The sequence below is a fragment of the Eleutherodactylus coqui genome, chromosome 10 (assembly GCF_035609145.1).
Source record: "Eleutherodactylus coqui strain aEleCoq1 chromosome 10, aEleCoq1.hap1, whole genome shotgun sequence".
Classification (NCBI taxonomy): Eukaryota; Metazoa; Chordata; class Amphibia; order Anura; family Eleutherodactylidae; genus Eleutherodactylus; species Eleutherodactylus coqui.
In genome coordinates, this window is record NC_089846.1 from 91,855,183 (window position 1) to 91,879,051 (window position 23,869).

Consider the following 23,869-nt stretch of genomic DNA (forward strand, 5'->3'; position numbering starts at 1 on the left):
TTGCTTTTTTTTGTTGTTTTTTTCCTGTAACTTTACCTTAAACAGCTCACTAGTATTAGACACCCCTCTAGGGCTTTTATGGCTCTTAGACAGTGTTATACATTAGTTTTAGGGGAATTGGTGAAGTTCTGTTTTGGCTCAAACTATAACCGGCCAAGGTTTTCTTGAATGCAGGGATTGTCTTATTAATACAATACTGCCATAATGTGCCTAAGACCCCACCACATTGTGCCAAATCCCAGTGCCACATGCTGCTCACTTAAGGCTGGGTTCACACAGGGCGGATTTTGCGCGGTTTGCCGTTGCATATCCACATTGCGTCAAAACCGCTGCGTTTGCAGTGCAAATGTGTTTGGGCAAAAAGCTGTTCTCACAGGATGGAATTTTTCCGCAGTGCCGCAGTGTGGAAATGCAGCTGTGGCGTGGTTTTCGAAGACACAGCATGTCAATTCTTTTGGCTTTTCCGCAGCGCTTTTTTCTCCATAGACCTCTATGGACGCAGCAAAATCCGCACTAAAATACGCTGCGGAAAAAGCACGGATTTTATGTGCCGAAAAGCGTGAAAAATACACAACAAAATCCGCAAGACAAAAATTACCTTTGAAGCGGTTTTGCCGCAGAAGCAGTTCTTCTGCGGCAAAAGGTTAAAAAAAAGCAGCAAGACCGCGGCAAATCTGCCCTGTGTGAGCCCAGCCTTATACAGCTATACAGATATCGCTACAACCACAGGCGTCTAATAAGCCATCAGGGAGAGCGTTCAGTGCAGGTTGTGACCACAGAGCAATCGCCCCACTATAACCCGCCACTACACATCTCTCTGGTGATTATAGCGCCGGAGGTCAGAGAGTCCTTTCTTCCCGCAGAGAATTCCCGCTGTCAGCGCTTTCCTTAGGTTACAAAGACAACTGCCAGCACAGCAGAGGTTAAATAAATTCCACCTAAGAAATAACTTTTTTTATTGAGCCAAACAAATCCTTCTCCAGGAAGAAAATGATACATTTATTTCAAAGTAGAAAAAAAAATGCCGTCTTTCACAATAAAACTGCTGCGTCATGGAAAAACTTGCGCCCGGAGTTTTGTAAACGCTGCATTTTCAATATTACACTGTCAGTCTTCATTCACTACCTGACAGAGCTGTCAGTCACACGGCAACACGGCGGTGCAAGGAAGCGAGCGCGGCGCGCAACAATAACACTGCTGATAAATAATGAAAAAACCTCCGGATAAACCGCGACAAGGACGATGTGATGCCGCGGCTTCCACCCACCTTACAGGGCGAGGCCTACGACCCCCGGGGTGCCGTCCGCTGTGTAAAGATTAGTCCCCTCATCCTGAAATCCTCTGTGCTGCTGGGGACTCTTATGTACGGCCGGGCTCACACGAGCGGGAGTATCTTGCGTAGGGCCGCGTAATGTACTGCGTATTACGGCGTACTCACGCAGGTGGGTGTTTGTTTGTATTTCCGGTGCCATCACTTGGTGATGACGCAGGTACCCGCAGCCCGTACACAATGTAGTTACGCATAGGCTGCGGGTATATCCATGACCATGGAGCACAATTGTCTCTATGTCGCAGATATCCGCGGCAAAATACAACGTGCTGCGTTCTATAATCCGCGAGCAGATTACGCAATTCTGACCTGCTAATGTGAGTGGCGTTATGTAGTGAGATGGATTTGATTGAACAGCGTATTACCGTAGATCATATGATTGCGGAATCCACTGTTCAAATCCAGTCGTGTGAGAGCCGCTGACTTTCGCAAGATCAGCCCACTGCTCTCCTGAAATCCTCTGTTCTGCTGGAGACTCGGCTCCTTGTAATATGTAATTCTCAGGCTACTTTCACACGAGCGCAAATCTTGTGCAAAACGCACGCGAATATGAGCTCAATTATTTCGGATGGAGCCATACACGTGTGTAAAAAAAACCCCAAAAACCGCTGCATGTCTTATTTTTTCGCAGCACTCGGAACGCATCGCTCATTGGGACAGCCAAACGCATCGCATGTCGCGCAATGTGATATTTCCTATTAAAACCAATGGGAAATACTTGCGGATCCTCTGCCGCCTGAATCAAGCACCGGAGGATCGCAGTTTCACTGAAGTGATGCGCCTCGCATTCCATGGGAAAACCGCAAGTTGACAAGCGCGATATTGCTTTCACCCGTGTGGATGTAGCCCAAGTCTGTGGCCTCCAACAGGATCAGCGCATCTCTCTCCTGAAATCCTCTGCGCTGCTGGGACTCTGCTCCTATTATCTAACTTTGCCTGTGACCTCCCACCTGTCTCCGCTGGCACGCCGTCGCCTCCATGTTGTTTATCCGCGGTGCTGCTTAACTGACGTCTTTTATTGCAGACGAGGAGTCGAGAAAAAGATGAGTGAGCAGAACGCGGGCTGCGCTCGTTGTGCTCGTGAGTTAAGACCAATGGCAAATGAAAGGCGTCCAAAATCAATTTACAGGAGATAATAAATTCCGCCTTTGGCGGTAGCGAATTTCTAGGTTTTGTCGCCTCTTCGTCGTGGTGATTTGTAAGCAGCATTGGCTGAGTTCCCGCCGCGGCGTCCACAACCCCTTATATACGGCCTCTCTATAAAGCTTAATTGTATTTATATACACTTAAATCCGCGCTTTGTGCAGTCACGACCGTCTCTTCTGTCGATATGGGGACGGCGCGGGGCGATTTATGCGAGTTCCCGTCCTCGTTATTCACAAGCGATGATGCGTATTCCTGTAACGCATTTCTTGGCAGAAAGTCACCTGATTATTTTGTAAATGAACGTTTATGGCTTGATAAGGTTTAATGGGCGACGAGGGACGAGGCGCAAAACTGGTAAAACGAGATTAACCGTCTCCTTGTATTACTATGTCCTGCGGTAATTGGAAGCCGTGCAGACAAGTGGGCAATCCCAGCGCTCCGGTTATAGAGAAGGGGGGCGCCGCTATAGACATAGGGTATACGGAGGCGAGAACCGATGGCGCTGAGCGGCATCCCAGTGGTCATGTTGGTTACAATGGCCGATACTTTCCACGGCTCCAGTAAAGCAAAAAGTAACATTTATTTGTGTTCTCCCCACAATCACATCTAAGAGGAGACCCACAAAAATGTGCATGCCAAAAAGTTGTATATGTTGGACAAGAAGCCTAAGGGCATCCTACGCTGGGCAATACGGCAGTAGCTGGTCAGGAATGGACGGGAGTACCAGAAGATCCTTTGGTGGCCTCACTTCTGACACAGTATGGGGCTCTTAAAGGGGTTGTTCCAGATTTACACAGGATAGGGGATAACTTAGTGATCGGTGGGGGAGTAGGGAGAGGAGACTGGAGCGCTGCCTAAACGGTTCCGCTCCATTTGCTTTTAATGCGGCTACCAGAGACACCAGAATGGCAAGTTCTTGGGTATTACCATCAGCCCCATTGAAATGAATGGAGCGCCAACCACACGTGCTCGATCAGCGCTCATTCTGACGTCACTATGCGGGAAGAAGCGACCCCTGCAGTTACAGGTAGAAGGAGATACAGGACCCCATTGAGATCAGTAGGGCGTCTCAGTAGTTGGACCTATATCTTGTAATCCTAGGTCAACTGCTTTAACCCCTTCAAGACCAAGCCTGTTTATGCCTTAATGACCAGGCCAAATTGTGGAAATCTGGCATGTGTCACTCTAAGGGCTCTTTCACACGACGTTATGCGTGTTCATGGTCGCCTGTACGCACTATAAAATCACATGAAAGAAGAATACAGGCGGCTGCTGCATAACTGTAAGAAATCCGTCGATCAGCAAACTCCTCGGAATGACTGCTAATGACTAAGTAGAGGCAGCTGTCTTTTCCCAGCGTTGGACGCAGCTAAATTTCCTCCCCTCCCTTTTTTCGTATCTCGGCCAAAGATAGGGAAAGACCTACCTTTAGGCGCAGCGTATAAAATCGGCAATCGGAAACGGACGTCGATGTTCCATTTTTCCCTGACGTGATTTTAAAAAAACGGCCATCTGAATGAATACATTGGAATCCAATGCTTCACATGGTCGCAATTTTTGGACACAACTATATAGCCACGTATATACGGTCGTGTGAATAAGCCCCCAGGATAACTCTGTAAAGGTTTTATACATCCAGGCAATCCTGGCGGTGTTTTTACTTCACGGGTTGTACTTTATTTAGGTGGCGAAAGTAGAACGACACAACTTGTGTATATTTATTAAAAACACCCAAATTGAGGAAAATATATGAAAAGTATCTTTTTTCTTCTTCATTTAAAGTACATACATCCTGCACTAATTATCTGATATTTCCACTTGAAAACTTTAATTTGGAAGCATATTTGGAAAACTGCACATTTCGGACCAATTTAGGAGACTTACTAATTTAACATTCGTGTTTTACATTTTGACATATATCGCTCTTAATCATCAATGTGTATGTAATATGTGGATGATTAATGTAAGGGTGCGTTCACACCTCGCAGAACTGGAGCAGATTCTGCACTGCACAAAATCCAGAACAAATCCCACATTACACCTCTAGTGCGGATGTTGGCACAGATTTGGAAGTTTATCTGCAACGGACGTCACCCCTACATTTTAAAGGGTACAAGCAGCTCCGGATGCGCACCAAATTTTGATGCAGATTCACACCAAAATCCATAGTGTAAAATATTTTGTAGATTGGCACCAAAATCCCCTACATGTGAATGTAAGAACCCAATACTACAGAGTCACCGGTACTAACTAAATAGTATAGGTGATTGTGATGGGAGGGGTTAATGTGTGCTGTTTGATGGCCCTTTTATATGGGACTGTTATTGTTCAGATTTCTGCGCTCCTGGCGGGATTCTGAATGATATTAGTCCCATCTAAACGCATGCACTGACTGAATGGCAGCGATACTCGCTCCTGAGTAATAGCGAAGGGTCAAGCATCACCGGGACGAGCTACTGGGCATCATTTGCCCGACAGCTTGTTACATGTAAAAGGATCTTTAATCTCGGTGTTCTTCTCATCTATCCTCTGATCTGACTGGAGAGAAAGGGAGAGACACTGAAACATTCATGCACTCCTCTCCTGAGATCCCATACTACATACTAGCATGCTGAGTAGAAGAGGCATGGTGGCTCGAAACGTGTAGGACTGCACACGGTCATTTGGACTTTTTCCTGTTGTTAAGAAGGGACATGGTGGCTTGAAACATGTAGGTGTACATACGGTCATCACAGGTCTCTCAGCCAGCCAACCAGAACCCTACAGTACACTGACGAGGGGCAAAATCCCTGAAACAGCTGTCTGTAGAGGATCTCTTTTCCTTATGGTTTGGTTTACATTTTTAAGGCCCTTTTAGAGACAAAAAAAAAATCGCTCAAAGCCGTCTTTTGAGTGATAATCGTTGTGTCTAACTGCACTGACATCCTGCAGTTTTCTTATTAAGTCTTCGCTCATCGTTATCTTTCAGCATGATGAAAGATCAGTGATCAGTTATCAGGAAATCACAAATACTATTGTTTCAGCTGTATCCCGTTCCCTAAGGACAGGTGGGGTATGTAGAACAGAGCGGTCCAGCTGTGTTCTGCATCCCCCGCTCGGAGCGCTCGGGCACTCCGAGCGGGGAACAGTTGGATGCAGAAAACAAGCGGCCCCACTTGTCTTCTGCATCCCCCACTCGGAGCACAAGGTGATTGCTCAACATTTGAGTAATCACCTTGTGCTGTAAAAAAGCACACAACGATTATCGCTCAAAAAAAAACAAAAAACGCTCAAAAGATTTTTTGAGCGATACTCGTTGTGTCTAAACCAGGGTTAAGTCATGTTGGTCTATTAGAAGTTTTGACTTTGACTTATAAGTAAGCTACCTCCACACTGGTGGCAATGCAGCGCCATCATACCATCTACATATCTGAATAAAAGGAGATATGTAACCATGAACACTGCTCACCCCAAAAGAAAAAGTTCCATGAATGTAGTATGTAGGAATTACCGTCAGCCCACATCAGAGTACAGCTCTGTGTCCATACTGCGATGCTGCAGCTCTCTCATCTCCCCCAGCAGGAAGTCCCAGCACATTCGCAAGCTAGATGTAAGCATACACCTACGGGCTCCCTTAGTGCCTCTTGCACTACAAAAAAGCCCCAGGGAATGGGGGTTGGGCTTTGTTCATATCAGCTTCAGAGGTTCCACTTGAAACCTCTGGTGCCAGCCTGGATGAAATGGCGCAGCATGCTGCACCATTTCATCTGAGAAAATGCTAGACAGTTGAACAAAAACCAAAAGGGACCCCACTATAGTCAATGGGGTCTGTTCAGCGCCATCATAAGATGGATCCATTTGGCCAGTGGATTCCTATTTCCTGGTCCCATAACAAAGCAGGAAAACGCAACACACAAAGCGAGCGTAACTGTAGCCGTATTTTGTCTTGGCGCACACTTGATAGTTGAAGAGCAAGTAAGTGCCCCGACGCTAATTACTGTCCTCTCACACATAAGTTTCGAACCGTCGCAGAAAAGGAGGAGAAGCAGAAGTTTTCCTGAATCCGCTCTAACAGATGTCAAGCGAGCCGACAGAACGATTAAAAAGCTCGGTGTCACGAAAACCGAACTTCAAACACCGGCGCGCCACCGCTTTGCGCACATCAATGAGCCGGAGCGTTTAAGAACTGGCTGCTAGATGTAAGTGGAGCGCTCACGCCCCATATGTAACGTTCCCTCTCCATAAATTGAATGTCGTCCTTATAAGCAACAAAAAGGCGCCGCGTCCTTTCAGATGATTTTTTAGGATAATTGTTTCTGCCACAAACATCATTATTTATCGGTTTTGAAAACACGCCAACTGCTCGCGGTTCAAATCTTGGCACGCGACAGAGGAAATGTTAATCTCAATTTTTTTTTGAATATTTTTTTTTTTCAGAAGTAAAATGTTTTGCATCTTTTTTTTTTTTTACACGTTTTTGTCAAGTTCTTATCTCAAAGCCGGGCACCGCGTTCCGCTCCTATCTGAGATCAGCGCGCGCTACTTTATAATCACTTCTCCTCAGCTCATTTAGGAACTTTTATAAAGGGAAACGCAGATCTCCACCAGATGCAGCTACCTTTTAGTTTCCTGTTTATACCTCGCTGAGAGTGGCCCCCGGGGACCGGGAACAAGGGAGGAGGAGGGGGAGGGGGGCTGTACGCTGCAGAAAAACACAAGGTTACCTTGTAAGAGGCCGTACCTGGCACCGCGGCTCTAGAAGGCGCCGGATTTTTCATACAGAAAGGCTTCATGCGAAGCAGAAACAACATTGAGGTGAAAGTCTGTAGAACTTGGCAAAGCAACGAGGAGTCAGAATGACTTGTAGAAAAGAGTTTAGCGGAGTTTTTTTTAGGAGTTACACTTTTGAAATGATTGTAAAGTTGCAGCCAAGTTGTGGAAGGGTAAGGGTGAGTTCACATGGCGAAATCCGCACTCCATTTCTTTCAATGGAAATTCTAATTCAAATCCAAGTGTGAAAAAAAAAGTGACATGTCGTTTCTTAGCGCAAATTCTGCGCTGTATGCATACAGAATCCGTGACCGCAGTTCTGCTTGTGGAGAGGCGTGTGGATCTGAGGACATGCATTTCTGTAGCTGCTCAGGATTTCTGCCACAATTTTTAAAATTTTGCGAACTACACCCTGGCAGCACTCGGATGCATAGTAGTTAATACGCCAATTCAAAAAAAAAATTTTTTTTCACACGTACACATGGATCGTGTGAACAAAATATAGCACGCGCCATTCTGATCCGATTTGCCATTTCTAGCGATAGTACTGTACATTGTAGTACAAAAATACTGCAATGTATTATAGAGATCATAGCATTGCAGGTTCAAGTCCCCTACAGGGACATAAACAATGTAAAGAAAAAACTGTTAAAAAAAAGCAAGTAAAGAAATAGTAATAATAAAAATAAAAATAAAACAGAAAACGCACATATTGTATCATCCCATCCGTAAAGATCCGTACAATAAATTGAACACACTTCACATCCTGCTCGACAAATGCTGTAAAAGACAGGAAAAAAAAGCTATAAAATGAAACCAAAATGCTCTTTTTCTTCATTTCGCCTCTGACAAAAATGCAATAAAAGTGATCAAAAAAGCCATATGCACCCCAAAGTGATGCCAATAAAATCTACAGCTAGTCACGCAAATATAAAGCCCTCACAGAGCTCCGTCAATGAAAAAATAAAGCATTGAACGTAATGATGCTAGGAAAAAATTTATTAGATTTTTTTTAGTTTTTTTTTTTTTATTTTTATAATTATATATATATAATAAAAATTTTTAAAAAAAACTAAAAAAAATCTAATAGATTTTTAGCATTGCCGTAATCATACCAGCCGCAGAAACAACTTAACACTAAAAAAATAACCCAAACAAACAAGGGCAGATTTGATGTTTTCTCCCCCTGCCCTCCAAATTAATGAATAAAAGTTTTACAACACATTGTAGGTACCTTAAAGCGATACCAATAAAAACTGCAGTTCACCACGCAAAAAACACAACCCTCACACGGCCGTGTCGATGGGAAAATAAAGTTATGGCTCTTGAAAAGTGGAGATGAAAATCCCCACCCCCCACCAAAAAAAAAATATATATATATATATCATACTTAGAACCAAAATAGGTCATGTGCTTAATGGGTTAAACAGAGTGCTGAAGCAGATTTCCTCACCTGTTTTTTTTTCTTGCACTTGATATAATGAAGGCGATCATGGACGACCCGTAGAAGATGTGATCGTTAGAGCCAACCAGCCCTGACAGCGGCTCCGAGGAAACAACCACGACAATTACACTTGAATTTCTGACTCCGTGTTAATGGTGTGCGGAATTAAGATAATCTCCTGCATATCAGGCCGGCAGCTGTCTCTGCACTGAAGTCGCCACCGGCTCTAGATCCCGCGAATCGCGAATATCTGGATTGGTGTGTAGTGATTATCTGACTATTGGATGAACATATAGCAGAGTTACTAAGAAACGAGACCGCGCTGTCCGAAAAGCGATGTGCAACAAGGTATCCGATGGCCGGATGTTCTAGAAGGGAGCAGAGTGATCGATCAATCTCAGATCTGCAGCAGTCTGTCTTGGTGTGCGCTGACCTGGGGCAATCCTCAACCTCTATCACCATTTGCTGTTCTCTGTTTGCTCACATCCTATAGGTTTTGCACCATGGCTAATTGCACACTATATTGCATATGGATCTGCTGGTGTTCATGGGAAACAGTCAGCATGCTGCTCACCAGACACACTGCTATCAGCTCAGCTGAGCTCCTATAATATGTGGGGAAGTTAGTTTTATTTGCATCAGATGACTAGATGGTGCCTGGTTTACAGATGACCCTTCCTAGAATGCAAATCACTAGAACAAGCTCTGTACAGACACTGAACAGGCAGGGAATGCTGGTAGATTTTTATTTCTGAAGCTGTAGAATTGGGACTGCAGCTATACGAGTATAATACAGCTCCCTTTGGTGTTCTCTGTTGTCAGCAATCACACAAAATTGATAGGATGGGAATAAAAATGTGCAGTATTGTGCAAGGATCAGCTGATGTGCATTGGAAACAGTCAGCATGCTGGTCATCAGACACACAGCTACCAGCTTAGGTAAACTCCTGTAATGCAGGGGGCAGTTTAATCTACAGCAAATGACTATACAGAGCCTGGTGAACAGATGATGCTTCTAAAGGCTCATTTAGACACAACGATTATCGCTCAAAAGCCTTCTTTTGAGCGATAATCGTTCTGTCTAAACGCGCGACCATTGTGCATTATTAGTTCATCACTTATTTCTAGCAAGCTAGAAATCAACAATGACTCTCATCAGCTCTGCATGCTGATTTTCTCAGTGGGCAGTGCTGATAGCATTCTTTCAGCTGGTATCCCACTGGGACTTCCCAGACTTCTCTCAGTCTAAATGCACCTTAAGAATGTTGATCACTAAAGTAATCTCTACACAGACAATGAACAAGCAGTGCATGGTAGGGAGTTTTCAGTTCTGAAGCTGCAGAATGACTGCAGTTCTACAAGTATGACACGGGTTCATTGGGTGTTGTCAGCAATGATGCTACATTGACAGGATGTGAACAAATTGCACAATACTGTGCAAGGATCTGCTGATGGTCACTGGAAACCTTCAGCATGCTGGTCGTCTGAGACTGCGATCAGAGTAGGTGAGATGCTGTAATGCAGGGGAAGGGGCAGTTTTATCTGCAGCAGATGACTATATAGACTGAGCCGGGTGTACAGATGACACATCCCAGAATGCAAATAATTAGAGGAAGCTCCATACAATGAACAAGCAGAGAATGAAAGAAAATTTTAGGTCTGAGGTTGCAAAATTGCAGCTCTACAAGTATAATGCATGACCATTTATTGCTCTGTTGTCAGCAATAGTGCAAAATGCACAGCATCCGTACAAGGATCTGCCGAAGTTCATTGGAAACAGTCAACATGCTGGTCATCAAATATCTGCTTTGAAGCTTAGGTGTGTTGCTGTAATGCAGAGAGAAACCTACCTACATCAGATGACTGTGTAGTGTCCTGTCTACAGATGGCTCTTCCCAGAATGCAATTCCCCAGAGTAAGCTCTGTCCAGACACTGAACAAGCAGGGAATGCTGGTAGATTTCATTTCTGAACAGGTGAAGTTGTGACTGCAGCTCTACGAGTACAAGAATGTCCGCGGCTCGACTTCATCAGCGAGTCCCAAATTCCAGCCCTGTGTACATCCGGAGAGTGGATGGGGACAGATCTGGTGCAGGACACAGCCATCCATTTTGCTGCCAGCGGACGACGCAAAACACAAAAGTTATTAGAATCTTTTTTTTAAAAAAACCAAACATACGGCCATTTATTGTCTTGCGGGAAGAAAAATAGCGCTATAGTGGACGCTACGCGTCTCATCGTTACGTCTTCACTTTTTTTTAGCTTTGCATTTTGTGTCGGACAGAAGTGACGATTTTTTCTCCATATTTTCCCGTTTTCTCCTTTTAAGCTGCATCTGAAGACCTTTGCTACACAGAAATCCTAAAAAAGCTCATGTAAATTGCCGTCCCGGGAGATTTCCCCGGACTCCCCGCCGCCGCCATCGTCTCAGGTGCGCTGCACCTGTGTGCGGATTATTTCCCCTTAAATAACCTAATTCTTTTTGGCAATGACGGATTCTGAGGTGACGGAGGCTCTCGGCGCCCGTGTCAGGATTTGCAGCATGTGAAACACAGATAATGTGTTCATTTATCACAGTGTGAAGCGAAAGCGCAACATCCTGCCAGACGACGCTGCACCTGGAGGCGGCGCGGACCTCGCGCCTCAATGCAAATCTCAACTAGTTCATGAAAAGGGGGAATATCTTATCTCTCCCCTATCATAATATTGGGAGGAAGAACTCCAGTAACACATAATCGGTCTGCAGAACACAACTGCATAAGTAATCACACCCCTGTAATCAGGAGTATAATCATATACCTCTCAGGTCCAGGCTGCTGTCTGGGGCTCTGAGAAACCCAAATATTATCATAGAGAACTGCATACATAGTTACTCCCTATATTAGCATATATGCCTCCTGAGAACAGCTCAGACATGATATACAGGCTGGTTGTCAGCAGTAATGGATGATGTCACTGTACTATAAGGTGTGCGGATCTCATGCCTGATCACGTCATTATATCAGTGATGTCATCACCAGGGGGCGGGGCTGTGACTACCTCTCAGACATCATATACAAGCTGGTTGTCAGCAGTAATGTATGATGTCACTGTACTATAAGGTGTGCAGATCTCATGTCTGATCACATGTCATTATATCAGTGATGTCATCACCGGGGGGCGGGGCTGTGACTACCTCACAGACATGATATACAGCCTGGTTATCAGCAGTAATAGATGTCACCGTACTATAAGGTGTGCGGATCTCATATCTGATCACATGTATTAAGACCCATTTACACTGGACGAGTGTCGGGCAAACGATGCCCGACACTCGTCCCTGTATCCCCGCGCTCCCGTGCTCCTGCGCGGGAGCTAGCAGGGCTGGCTCACACATGGAGCAGCCAGTAGGGGGGCGGGGGAGTGCAGATTGTCCTCCTCTCACTCCCCCGCCCCTCTCCATTGAGATACACAGTGGCCGTTCGCTATTGAACGGCGGCTGTTTAAACTTAACGATGAGGGATGACCTTTATGCTGGACACTCGTCCAGTGTAAATGGGCCTTTAGGGTTTGGCTGATTTGATGGGAGTTTCTTGCTTTTGGCGGAGAGCTAATTTGCATAAAAGCATTTGTACTGGAATCTGTCTTTTTGGACTCACTGTCTCAGCAGCGAAGAGAGTTGTCCGTGCTCCTCGTTCTTCCGTATCTGACCTTTGACCTATCAACTCTTATCTATGCGAAAGTTATTCGTCAAATACAAGTCCAACTATTGCCATCATGGAAGCTGCGGATCTAAGTGCCCCCGCCGCCCCCAGGATCTGCTAAGCCCTCGTCTTGCTCTCCGTTGCCCCCTCCAATTGCTTCCAGCAAGTCCTCCTCTTCAGACAAGCACTCAATGCTTTCAATGAACATCTTAAATTTGTAAGTAACAGCAAAGCGGGCGATTTACGACGTGGCGAGCGATAAATCATTTTTAAAATCATGATGATATTACTCAAAGCAGATGTGAGGACATATGTTTACCGCCGCCGCGTAAAGCGCTTACTTGTCACACTTAATAAATGGTGATTCTCTCTCTTCATATTCCTCTAGTTTTTCATCGGAGAGGGGGGGGGGGGCACATATTTATATCAGTGATTGTATAATTTAGGGATGCTTTCTGCTGTATTCTTTGTTGGGACTCAGATGTTCCAATAATGGTTTCAGCATGGGCGGGCGGTACATGTGTTACATGAAAGGTCCCGCTCTGCTTCTCCACTTCATTTACAGGTAAATGTACACACAGTGTGGAAGAACTCTACAAACACTTTATACTCCAATCACATCCAAAGCTGCATTCACCGTTCCATGGGAGTCTACCAACTTCATCCCACAAACAGGACTTGTAAGAGGCTATACAGAGCAGGGACTGGGGGAGGAGTCATTTACATAGAATATGAAGTGCTGAGTGAGAAGCTCGCGATCCAGCCCGCCAGTGTAAGCGCGCTGCACGAGTGCTAACGACCTTAGTGGTGACGTCAGCACTCCTGCAATGGTTTAGATGACTGTCATCCTGTGTAAAAGGCACATAAAGCAGACATCGCCAATCAGGGGAGACGGCTGTGATCACTGGAGGTAACTGCACTGCAGTCACTATCACTGTATACAGCTGGTATCTGCCTTTTGCATGATGGCAGCATTATTTAGAGGTATATTGTTGCTGAGATGCTGTATCTAAGCTCACCATGTTCTAAAAGTTGCATTATATAAATTTTAAGGGGACGGGGGGGGGGGATGTATTATTTTGGGATGGGTGGGCTTCAGCTTCAGTGACACGTGGTCATTCTGAGCATGTCTGCCCCCGCGCCAGTACCTGGACTGTCCTTTACCGTGATGAGCGCCTTCCGTTTATTCTGTGATGAACGTAGCATCTGACAGAATATGATTAGGCTCCAGGATTGACATGGAAGGCGCGGCGCACACCGCGGGCAGAAAGTGCTGACGTGTCCACTCCGTGTCAAGATTCCCATTTACGAAACTAAAGGCTAATCACATTTCTTAGCATCACAGAGAACAAGTCAATAGTGGTGTGCGCCGCATAACAAGGACCGGCGAGAAGCCTCACATAATGCGATTTCACCTTGAACATCGGGGACTGTGCAAACACCTTCCGCACTACTTTATCTGTCGGACATATCTTACTATAATAATGGAGGGGGGGTCATTTATCAGAGCGTCAGATAGTGCAGTCAAAAATGGCCAACTGCCCGTACCACAGGGTGAAGCTTGCAGTCCGGTTTTTACACTGCAAATAGCATTGTATGGCTGTGATCTCCCTACACCATGTTAAGGCCCATTTACACCAGTAGATGATCGCTTAAAGATCGCTCAAACGACAGTATGAGTGACAGCTTTAAGCGATCATTTTGCATAAAGTATTAAGTAGCTACTCAGCTACTTAGTAGCAATTAAGGGTGCAAATGAAGCCTTAGCTGAATGCAGTTAATAGCCTGAGGCTCTTATCTGCGCTCAGATCCTTTGTTCTCTAGGGGGAAACAATGCCATTAGCACTCCCCTTAGAGAACTGCTGATAAGGCTGAAGGACGATTTTTAGGTTGCTTGAATTTAATGATCAGCTAGCAGTGCCCGAAAAGCACACAATGGACGCGCGTTTAGACATGCCGATGACTGTTAAAACGATTGCCGATTAGCAATTTTTTAGCGATCATGGGCTGGTGTAAATGGGCCTTTACCCAAGCCAGCGACCCAGCAAGGAAAATGATACAAAAAGGCTCATATCAGCCGAACCAGAAACCCCTCCAAAAGGAAGAGATAGACCAACTGTGTTTGGGGTTCTTGCTTCTCATCTGTACAGAACAGTATCATGCTCTGTACTGGGGCGGAACAAGAACCCCTAAACAGTGTCTACCAATGGGTTGCTCTTACAGCCGACATTAGCTACATGTGACCCATGTACTCGCACAGAGAGCCAGCCACCGGCTCGTAGGCTTGGGGTAATCACCCCCTTCCTTAGGTCCGCTTGACGAAATGAGATTCCTCTTGTGGAGTTGCATGAATTATGCACCTCCTAGCGGTTAAGTTCCAAGACACCACTGTCAGCACACTGATGCCCCTGAAACAGAATTGCTTGGTTCTGGGGCTGCATTCGTGTCCTGAACTTGGTTCTGGGGCTGCATTCGTGTCCTGAACTTGGTTCTGGGGCTGCATTCGTGTCCTGAACTTGGTTCTGGGGCTGCATTCGTGTACTAATCTTTGTTCTAAGGCTGTATTCGTGTACTGAGCTTTGTTCTAAGGCTTGTATTCGTGAACTGAGCTTGGTTCTAAGGCTGTATTCGTGTACTGAGCTTGGTTCTGGGGCTGTATTTGTGTACTAACCTTTGTTCTAAGGCTGTATTTGTGAACTGAGCTTGGTTCTAAGGCTGTATTCGTGAACTGAGCTTGGTTCTAAGGCTGTATTTGTGTACTGAGCTTGGTTCTGGGGCTGTATTTGTGTACTGAGCTTGGTTCTGGGGCTGTATTTGTGTACTGAGCTGGGTTCTACCAGTGTTTCCCCGAAAATAAGACAGTGTCTTATATTAATTTTTGTTCAAAAAGGTTTAACTTTTTTACATGTATAGCTGCCTGGACACTATTTGAATTGACTTTTTTAATTAACTGTTAGCGGGGCTTAATTTTGGAGTAGGGCTTATATTTCAAGCATCCTTAAAAAGCCTGAAAAATCATTTTGCATCCTCAAAAATTCTGGAAAATCATGCTATGTCTTATTTTCAGGGAAACAGGGTAGGTTTGGCTCTGGTTAATTTGCGCCCCTTTTTTAAAACGAGCACGAGTTGTCAGGTGCACCGAATCATGTGACAAGGAAGCTCCGCCCAGGTTTTTATATAGTACTGCTGCCCTCTTATGTACAGTAGCACCCTCTGGCAGCCCTGCTCCCCACCCCCGTAGCTACACCACCGATATACAGTAACAGAACAGATGCTTATCCGGAGTGAAAAGTTCTGCAACTTTCCCACATACTTTGTTTCAATTCCTCATCATATTCAATATCTCTAGATGCTGTCAGGGAAGTCATCGTTTCTACTCAAAGACACATCTGATAAACAGTATAATGTATCCATATAGACGATCTTCACAACAGAAGCCCAAATCTTTTTCTTCTCCCGACCTTCAGACTGATACAATGTATACAGCTGGTATGGCTTTTGAGCCAGTGGATTATACACGTCTATTCACTGACAGCAAGCAGATATTATGCACGTAGTAAGGATTTGAATTAAAGCCTAATAGAAAGTTTTAGAACTTCTCACTTTATTGTGCTTAAAGGGGTTGTCCCGAGGCAGCAAGTGGGTCTGTACACTTCTGCATGGCCATAATAATGCACTTTGTAATGTACATTGTGCATTAATTATGAGCCATGCAGAAGTTATAAAAAGTTTTATACTTACCTGTTCCGTTGCTGGCGTCCTCGTCTCCATGGTGCCGACTAATTTTCGCCCTCCGATGGCCAAATTAGCCGCGCTTGCGCAGTCCGGGTCTTCTGCAGTCTTCTATGGGGCTCCGTGTAGCTCCGTGTAGCTCCGCCCCGTCACGTGCCGATTCCAGCCAATCAGGAGGCTGGAATCGGCAGTGGACCGCACAGAAGAGCTGCGGTCCACGGAGGAAGAGGCCATCTTCAGCGGTGAGTAGAGAAGTCACCGGAGCGCGGGGATTCAGGTAAGCGCTCCGGTGAGCTTTCTTTACCTCCCTGCATCGGGGTTGTCTCGCGCCGAACGGGGGGGGGGTTGAAAAAAAAAAAAACCCGTTTCGGCGCGGGACAACCCCTTTAAACTTAATTTTCGTTAAACTTTAAATATTCTATAAATGTGATAGAAGTTCATGACAAAGACCTAAAACCGTACACAAGTCTCAACAACTGTCATCATCTGCCAACCACTCCTGCGTTGTTGAGGGCGGACGATCATTCCTGTAGCCGGATATCTGCACAGCAGAGGAATCACTGCATGTCCAGTAGTGGACGGCGAGGCGATAAAACCGTAATGATGTCTGGGGGTCACTTACCTTTCGCTTTTGACATCTTCTTTAAGCTGGGTCCAGTATCCTGATCAATAAGATCTCCGTCTCTGGGTATCATGGCTGCAAGCAGAGAAGACGTTACTGGGGGACAGGGAAGAAAGCACAAAGCATCTCATAAGAAGATGAGTATTATAAACAGAGAAGAGTCCAGAGTGAGAGGAACATAGGAGGACGGGAGGGCAAAAGCAAGAGGTGGAGGCAATAGCTGACCAGAGTTAAGATGGAAGCATAAGCAATGCAAGAGAATAAAGTGAGGGGAGGTCAATGACAGAGGGTGAGGCGGAGTATAAAAAGGAGACAAGAGAATTGATAAGTGGTCAAGGAGATAAAGCATAACAAGCAGGCAAGAAGATGGTGAGGGGGCAATGCTGATTATGTGAAAGTAAGGTTAAACCCTTTGCAATCCAATTTTGGATTCTGGATTTCCTAGGGGGCTTTCTCTTTCTGCCATTATACAATGGCACCATCTGCTGGCTAGAGCCAGTACTGCGGTATGTGACATGCTGGAGAGGCCCCCGACAACAGAGCGGCCAGTAATCTATAGTAAGAATACCCTGCCGGACGTCTTCGACATTGGAGCTGTACAGCCTTCAATCAGAATGTCTTTAGACGTCAGACAGTGGATTGGAAAGGGTTTACAAGATAGAGAGCTAAAGGAGGACATAGAATTTAGAGGATGATGGGGGAAGGAGTAAAGGGCTTGAGGAAAAAGAATGAAGGAAGAAAAGCAGAGTAAGGAGAAAGAGCAGAGAGACCGGTAAGAAGAGAAACTACATGAGGGAGTAAGGAAAGGGAGGTGGAGGTATAGAGGAAAAAACTAATGACATGAAAAAAGGAAGCAAAGAGAAGAGGAAGGGTAGACTAGACAGAGGTAAGAGAGGCATTATGGGGGGGGGGAGCAGAATGGGGGGTAAGGGGAGAGAGAGGGCAGTATGGGGAAAAAGAAGCCTCATGAGGAAGAAGGGAAACAAAAGGATTAAAAAGGGCAAAGAGATGGGGACATGGAGGACGATAAACTTCATGAGAGGGTAAGGGAAGTTGAGTGAGGGTCAATGGATGAGAAATGACTGTATGGAAGAAGAGAAGCATAATTAGGGGGTAAGGGAAGTGCAGTGAAGAGAAGCCTTGTGATGAGGTAAGGGAAGCAAGATGGAGCGATGGAGGTACCGAGTACAAGAAACATTATGATGGAGGAAGAGAAATTAATTGAGGAGGAATGATTAAGAGATGGGAGTATGAAGAAAGAGAAGTCTCATGAGAGGGTAGGGGAAGTGGAGTGAAGGTTAAGGGCAGAGAGATGCGGATCTGAAAGGCAAAGTGAGGATGAAGGATAGAAAGAGGGAGTATGAAAGAAGAGAAACCTCATGGGGGTCAGGGAGGCGGAGTGAAGGGCGGGGTCAGGGAGGCGGAGTGAAGGGCGGGGTCAGGGAGGCATAGTGAAGGGAGGGGTCAGGGAGGCGGAGTGAAGGGGGGGTCAGGGCAGGGACAGAATATCAGAAAGTATAAGTACAGCAGTTACTCACTGACACGGTCAGCTAAGTTGTCTAGTTGCGAGGGCGAGCTAGAGACGCTACTACTTTGATGGGAGGAAGCATGGCTGCCGGGCCGCTGGTTGTCTTCTATGGACGGGGTGGGGGATGGGCTGTCTTGGATCCTTTCCTGGAGATATAAACACAAGAGAGGGCGCTGTACACAACTGTATATAGAAGCTGTAGGATGAGCCTCACCACGCATGGTTCTCTACATGTCACCCCCAAATTGCATGAATCTTCCACCCCCATGTGGACACTCCAGAGGGAGCTGTAGTGGCGGCCATCCTGACTGTTACCCAACTTCCGTAAAAGCGAAGACGCAGCTGTAGGATGTCACCAACGCACAGAGGATGGGGGGGTGGAGGGGCCATTTATTGGGGGATTTCCCGTTATCTACATGATGGAGAGCACAGTTCCGATTGTCCGTCACCCCTTGTCTTCCCTCCCGTCCACCATTACACCCTGGATTTCTGCCACCGTATGATACGATTCTCTGTCTCACATTACGGTAATGACTGTCTGAATGGACCGAGAGGGAGATTCTGCCAAATGTTTATCCACAAACGCAGCGACGGCGGTAAATTAACCCTGAGAAATCCCATCAGCGTCCATAAACGGAAGTTATCCAGGCAAATCAAATGTTATCGGATGAGGCGCCGGCAGCTCAGACCTCAGTCAGCCCTCGCGCTCATCTGCAAGGAACGGCTCACAACTCATCGGATCCTAAATACCAAATTGTCCGTTAACGCAAACAGAACACAATGGGAAGAATAAAGATCCAGTCAAGCGGTCGGTCATGCTGGGGGTTGTAGTGCTCTATGTATACGGTATAATAGGATTGTCCTCTGGTCATGCTGGGGGTTGTAGTGCTCTTTGTATACGGTATAATAGGATTGTCCTCCGATCATGTTGGGGGTTGTAGTGCTCTATGTATACGGTATAATAGGATTGTTCTCCGGTCATGTTGGGGGTTGTAGTGCTCTATGTATACGGTATAATAGGATTGTCCTCCGGTCATGTTGGGGGTTGTAGTGCTCTATGTATACGGTATAATAGGATTGTTCTCCGGTCATGTTGGGGGTTGTAGTGCTCTATGTATACGGTATAATAGGATTGTCCATCGGTCATGTTGGGGGTTGTAGTGCTCTATGCATATGGTATAATAGGATTGTTCTCTGGTCATGCTGGGGGTTGTAGTGCTCTATGTATACGGTATAATAGGATTGTTCTCTGGTCATGCTGGGGGTTGTAGTGCTCTATGTATACGGTATAATAGGAATGTCCTCTGGTCATGTTGGGGGTTGTAGTGCTCTATGTATACGGTATAATAGGATTGTTCTCTGGTCATGCTGGGGGTTGTAGTGCTCTATGTATACGGTATAATAGGATTGTCCTCCGGTCATGTTGGGGGTTGTAGTGCTCTATGTATACGGTATAATAGGATTGTCCTCTGGTCATGTTGGGGGTTGTAGTGCTCTATGTATACGGTATAATAGGATTGTTCTCTGGTCATGTTGGGGGTTGTAGTGCTCTATGTATACGGTATAATAGGATTGTTCTCCGGTCATGTTGGGGGTTGTAGTGCTTTATGTATACGGTATAATAGGATTGTTCTCTGGTCATGTTGGGGGTGTAGTGCTCTATGTATACGGTATAATAGGATTGTCCTCCGGTCATGTTGGGGGTTGTAGTGTTCTATGTATACGGTATAATAGGATTGTTCTCTGGTCATGCTGGGGGTTGTAGTGCTCTATGTATACGGTATAATAGGATTGTTCTCTGGTCATGTTGGGGGTTGTAGTGCTCTATGTATACGGTATTATAGGATTGTCCTCCAGTCATGTTGAGGGTTGTAGTGCTCTATGTATACGGTATAATAGGATTGTTCTCTGGTCATGCTGGGGGTTGTAGTGTTCTATGTATACGGTATAATAGGATTGTCCTCTGGTCATGTTGGGGGTTGTAGTGCTCTATGTATACGGTATAATAGGATTGTCCTCCGGTCATGTTGGGGGTTGTAGTGTTCTATGTATACGGTATAATAGGATTGTTCTCTGGTCATGCTGGGGGTTGTAGTGCTCTATGTATACGGTATAATAGGATTGTTCTCTGGTCATGTTGGGGGTTGTAGTGCTCTATGTATACGGTATTATAGGATTGTCCTCCAGTCATGTTGAGGGTTGTAGTGCTCTATGTATACGGTATAATAGGGTTGTTCTCTGGTCATGTTGGGGGTTGTAGTGCTCTATGTATACGGTATAATAGGATTCTTCTCCGGTAATGTTGGGGGTTGTAGTGTTCTATGTATACGGTATAATAGGATTGTTCTCTGGTCATTTTGGGGGTTGTAGTGCTCTATGTATACAGTATAATAGGATTGTTCTCTGGTCATGTTGGGGGTTGTAGTGCTCTATGTATACGGTATAATAGGATTGTTCTCCTGTCATGTTGGGGGTTGTAGTGCTCTATGTATACTGTATAATAGGATTGTTCTCTGGTCATGTTGGGGGTTGTAGTGCTTTATGTATACGGTATAATAGGATTGTTCTTTGGTGATGTTGGGGGTTGTAGTGCTCTATGTATACGGTATAATAGGATTCTTCTCCGGTAATGTTGGGGGTTGTAGTGTTCTATGTATACGGTATAATAGGATTGTTCTCCGGTGATGTTGGGGGGTTGTAGTGCTTTATGTATACGGTATATTAGGATTGTTCTCCGGTCATGTTGGGGGTTGTAGTGCCCTGTGTACAGACTATAAATATATTTCTATAACTACTGTAGTCCGTAGTTCTTGGCACACTGATTAGTCGCCTCCTCACTCTATAGGTGATGGTCACATTCCATACGACTCATGAGAAAGCCTTGTGACTTTGGCGCCCTATCGGTGAGGATTGCGATCACTTATTTCTTTGGATACGAACTTGCGGATTAAACGATTTGCCATCCGCATCCGAAGTGTCTTAAGGCATCTTGCCTATTTGCGCTCTCTCAGGTGAGGTCACCCTTTAGAATGCAGGCAGATTCCGCAGACCGGCCCTTGAACTAGTTTTCCGTTGAGCGGTCACGCTGCTGGCTCCGTCATAAGGAGCGGGTTGACAAGTCATCTCTCCTCTCCGGTGAGCAGCGGCAGCATTTCTCAGGCCTATAATCAGTATGCATCTATTTAGCTACTTAGCCGCAATCTGCCGCGCTTCATTAGGCGACTACTGTTGTGTCTCAGCCTACTTACAATTTCCCCACAAGTTAATCTATTTTATTACCAATGAGAACAAAAAGTGATAATGTCAGCAGCGTTCGCCAGACAAAGGGTTAACCGTATTCCAGCTAATCAATGAGCGCTGTTATATCCAGGAAGGAAAGCAGCGAACCTCAGATTCCCAACGTTTTTGCGCCACTTTTATTTGCCATTTCAGATTTTTTACTGTTCTGTCTCACTCCATATATTTTATACTCTCCGCCGCTGCCAGCATCTCCACGGACGCCGCCGCAGCATCCAATAGGCTTTTTAAGGCCGATATTGGAACAATGTAACAGAGTTATGATTTCATAAGAAAAATATTTTCGTGGAGTTTAATGGCTACTAAAGGTTTGGGGAGCGGATGGTGGAAGCGCAGCACAGAGGAGACCGCAACACTATGTAGGCAACATGTATGTGGGTGGGGACATGTATATAGCATGGTCTATGCCTGACCACATACACAAGTATCGGACACAGAAGGTTGTAAATATTGGATTTTATCCCCATTTTCCATTCGTTATTGGGCCGCCTTTGGCCTTAATGACTGCAGTAAACCTCTGCAGCCACTTTCCACCAAATTCCAATAGATGTCTTGATTTGCCTCTATAACTCCTTGGTTCTGGCACTGTATGTATGGAATCATCTTGATTTTGGCGCTGTATGTATGGTATCAGCTCAGTTCTGGTGCTTTATGTACGGCAGCAGTTCCCAAACTTTGCTCTGCGGAGCTCTTGGGGCTCCGAGAAAGGTCTCCGTGGTGGCGAAATTATGGCATGCGTGCCGATGGCTGCTCACCACTGTAGTGGGTGCCCCTGCCTCCCGCCCGCAATCACACAGCGAAGCTGATCCTGGTGCACGCTCTGACGCCAGTGTGCACCCAGGATCCTCCTCCCTCTTAGTTCTGCAGGAAAGGACAAGGAAGGAAACGTCCCGGGCTCTCACACTGCCATCAGTGTACACCCGGGATCAGTGCTGAGAAGAGGAGTGGCGGTGCTGACTGCAAGGAGAAGGTAAGCATATGGGTTGGGGGGCTATTACTGTAGCTACTGTGGGGTTAATATTACTGCTGGGGGACGCCATTACTGCTAGGGGCCACCGTGGGGGCCACCATTACTGCTGGGGGCCACCGTGGGGGACGCCATTACTGCTGGGGGCCACCGTGGGGGCCGCCATTACTGCTGGGGGCCACCATTACTACTGAGGCAACTGCGGGGGACGCTATTACTACCGTGGCCACCAATACAGGAGTCACTATTACTACACGGGGCGGACTTGCTGCAGAATTCACACGAACTGTATCAGCTAAGTAGATGAGATTTTGAAAATCTCATTCACATGCTGTGGAAAAAATCTGCATAAGAGCCATGTGGATACTGACAGGTGGTGTCGGGTTTAATTCCACAGCAATTCCACAGCCCCTCCAGCGCTCCGATTAGTTTTTTTTTTTTTTTTTACTTCCCTGTCCTTTTTATAACGAAGGCGTTAAAATTATATGTTGTCAGACGCCACGCCCCTAACCCCTCCTCTGAGCACACCATCTGTCCCCTTAAGACTTTTGCTTCAAAAAGGGTTCCATTTCTAAAAAGGTTTGGAAACCACTGATGTATGCTATCAGCTTGGCCTCCGGCGCTGTGTTGACGGCACGAGCTTGGCCTCCGGCGCTGTGTTGACGGCACGAGCTTGGCGCTGTGTTGACGGCACGAGCTTGGCGCTGTGTTGACGGCACGAGCTTGGCGCTGTGTTGACGGCACGAGCTTGGCGCTGTGTTGACGGCACGAGCTTGGCGCTGTGTTGACGGCACGAGCTTGGCGCTGTGTTTATAGTATAAGCTTGGTGCTGGGGCTGTACTTATGGTATGCACTTACATTGGGGTTGTGTTTATGTACTGAATTTGGTTCTGGTACTATATTTATGTTAAGGACATAAATAAGTTAAGGATGGAAGAATACCGTGGCGCTGGCAACACTCACTGCAGTGGCCAATTGCTGTACGATTCTTGCAGTTATTTCTGTGGCCGTGGTTTGGCAGTGTATGGCTACACTAAGGGTGCGTTCATACATCACTAAAACCACTGCAGAAATCCATGGAAATCTTGCTGCCGATTGGGCTGTGGATCTGCACACACTTCATCCTAGTATATAGGAAAAATCCACCTGCGGAATTTCTGACCAGTTTCCATGTGGACTCCTGTGAAAAAGTGATGACTGAGCCGTGAATCCCTGGTGGTTTTAGAGGCGGGATCTCATTCCATCATGTGAGCACAACATAAGGGGGCGCTGCTTATGGGCCAGTGCTGTGTGCTGCCCCCAGGCAAAAAACGATCATCAAAAACGATGAACGTCAAGTTCTTGTGGAGTGATTAAGGGTTGCAAGTGGCAG

The 23,869-nt window shown here is 46.0% G+C and overlaps 1 protein-coding gene across 7 annotated transcripts in view; it reads right to left on the reverse strand.

Moving 5' to 3' along the window:
- DACH2 (dachshund family transcription factor 2) overlaps positions 1 to 23,869 on the reverse strand; it is a 322,480-nt gene that overhangs the window by 64,599 nt on the left and 234,012 nt on the right. For 5 of the 7 annotated variants that reach the window (XM_066581450.1, XM_066581448.1, XM_066581447.1 and 2 more), the window contains 2 exons: positions 18,244 to 18,379; positions 16,706 to 16,801 (listed from right to left, as the gene is read on the reverse strand). In XM_066581450.1, the coding sequence (XP_066437547.1) occupies positions 16,706 to 16,801; positions 18,244 to 18,379 (232 nt within the window). The remainder of the gene's footprint in view (positions 1 to 16,705; positions 16,802 to 18,243; positions 18,380 to 23,869) is intronic. The other 2 variants (XM_066581449.1, XM_066581446.1) reach the window with 1 other exon arrangement.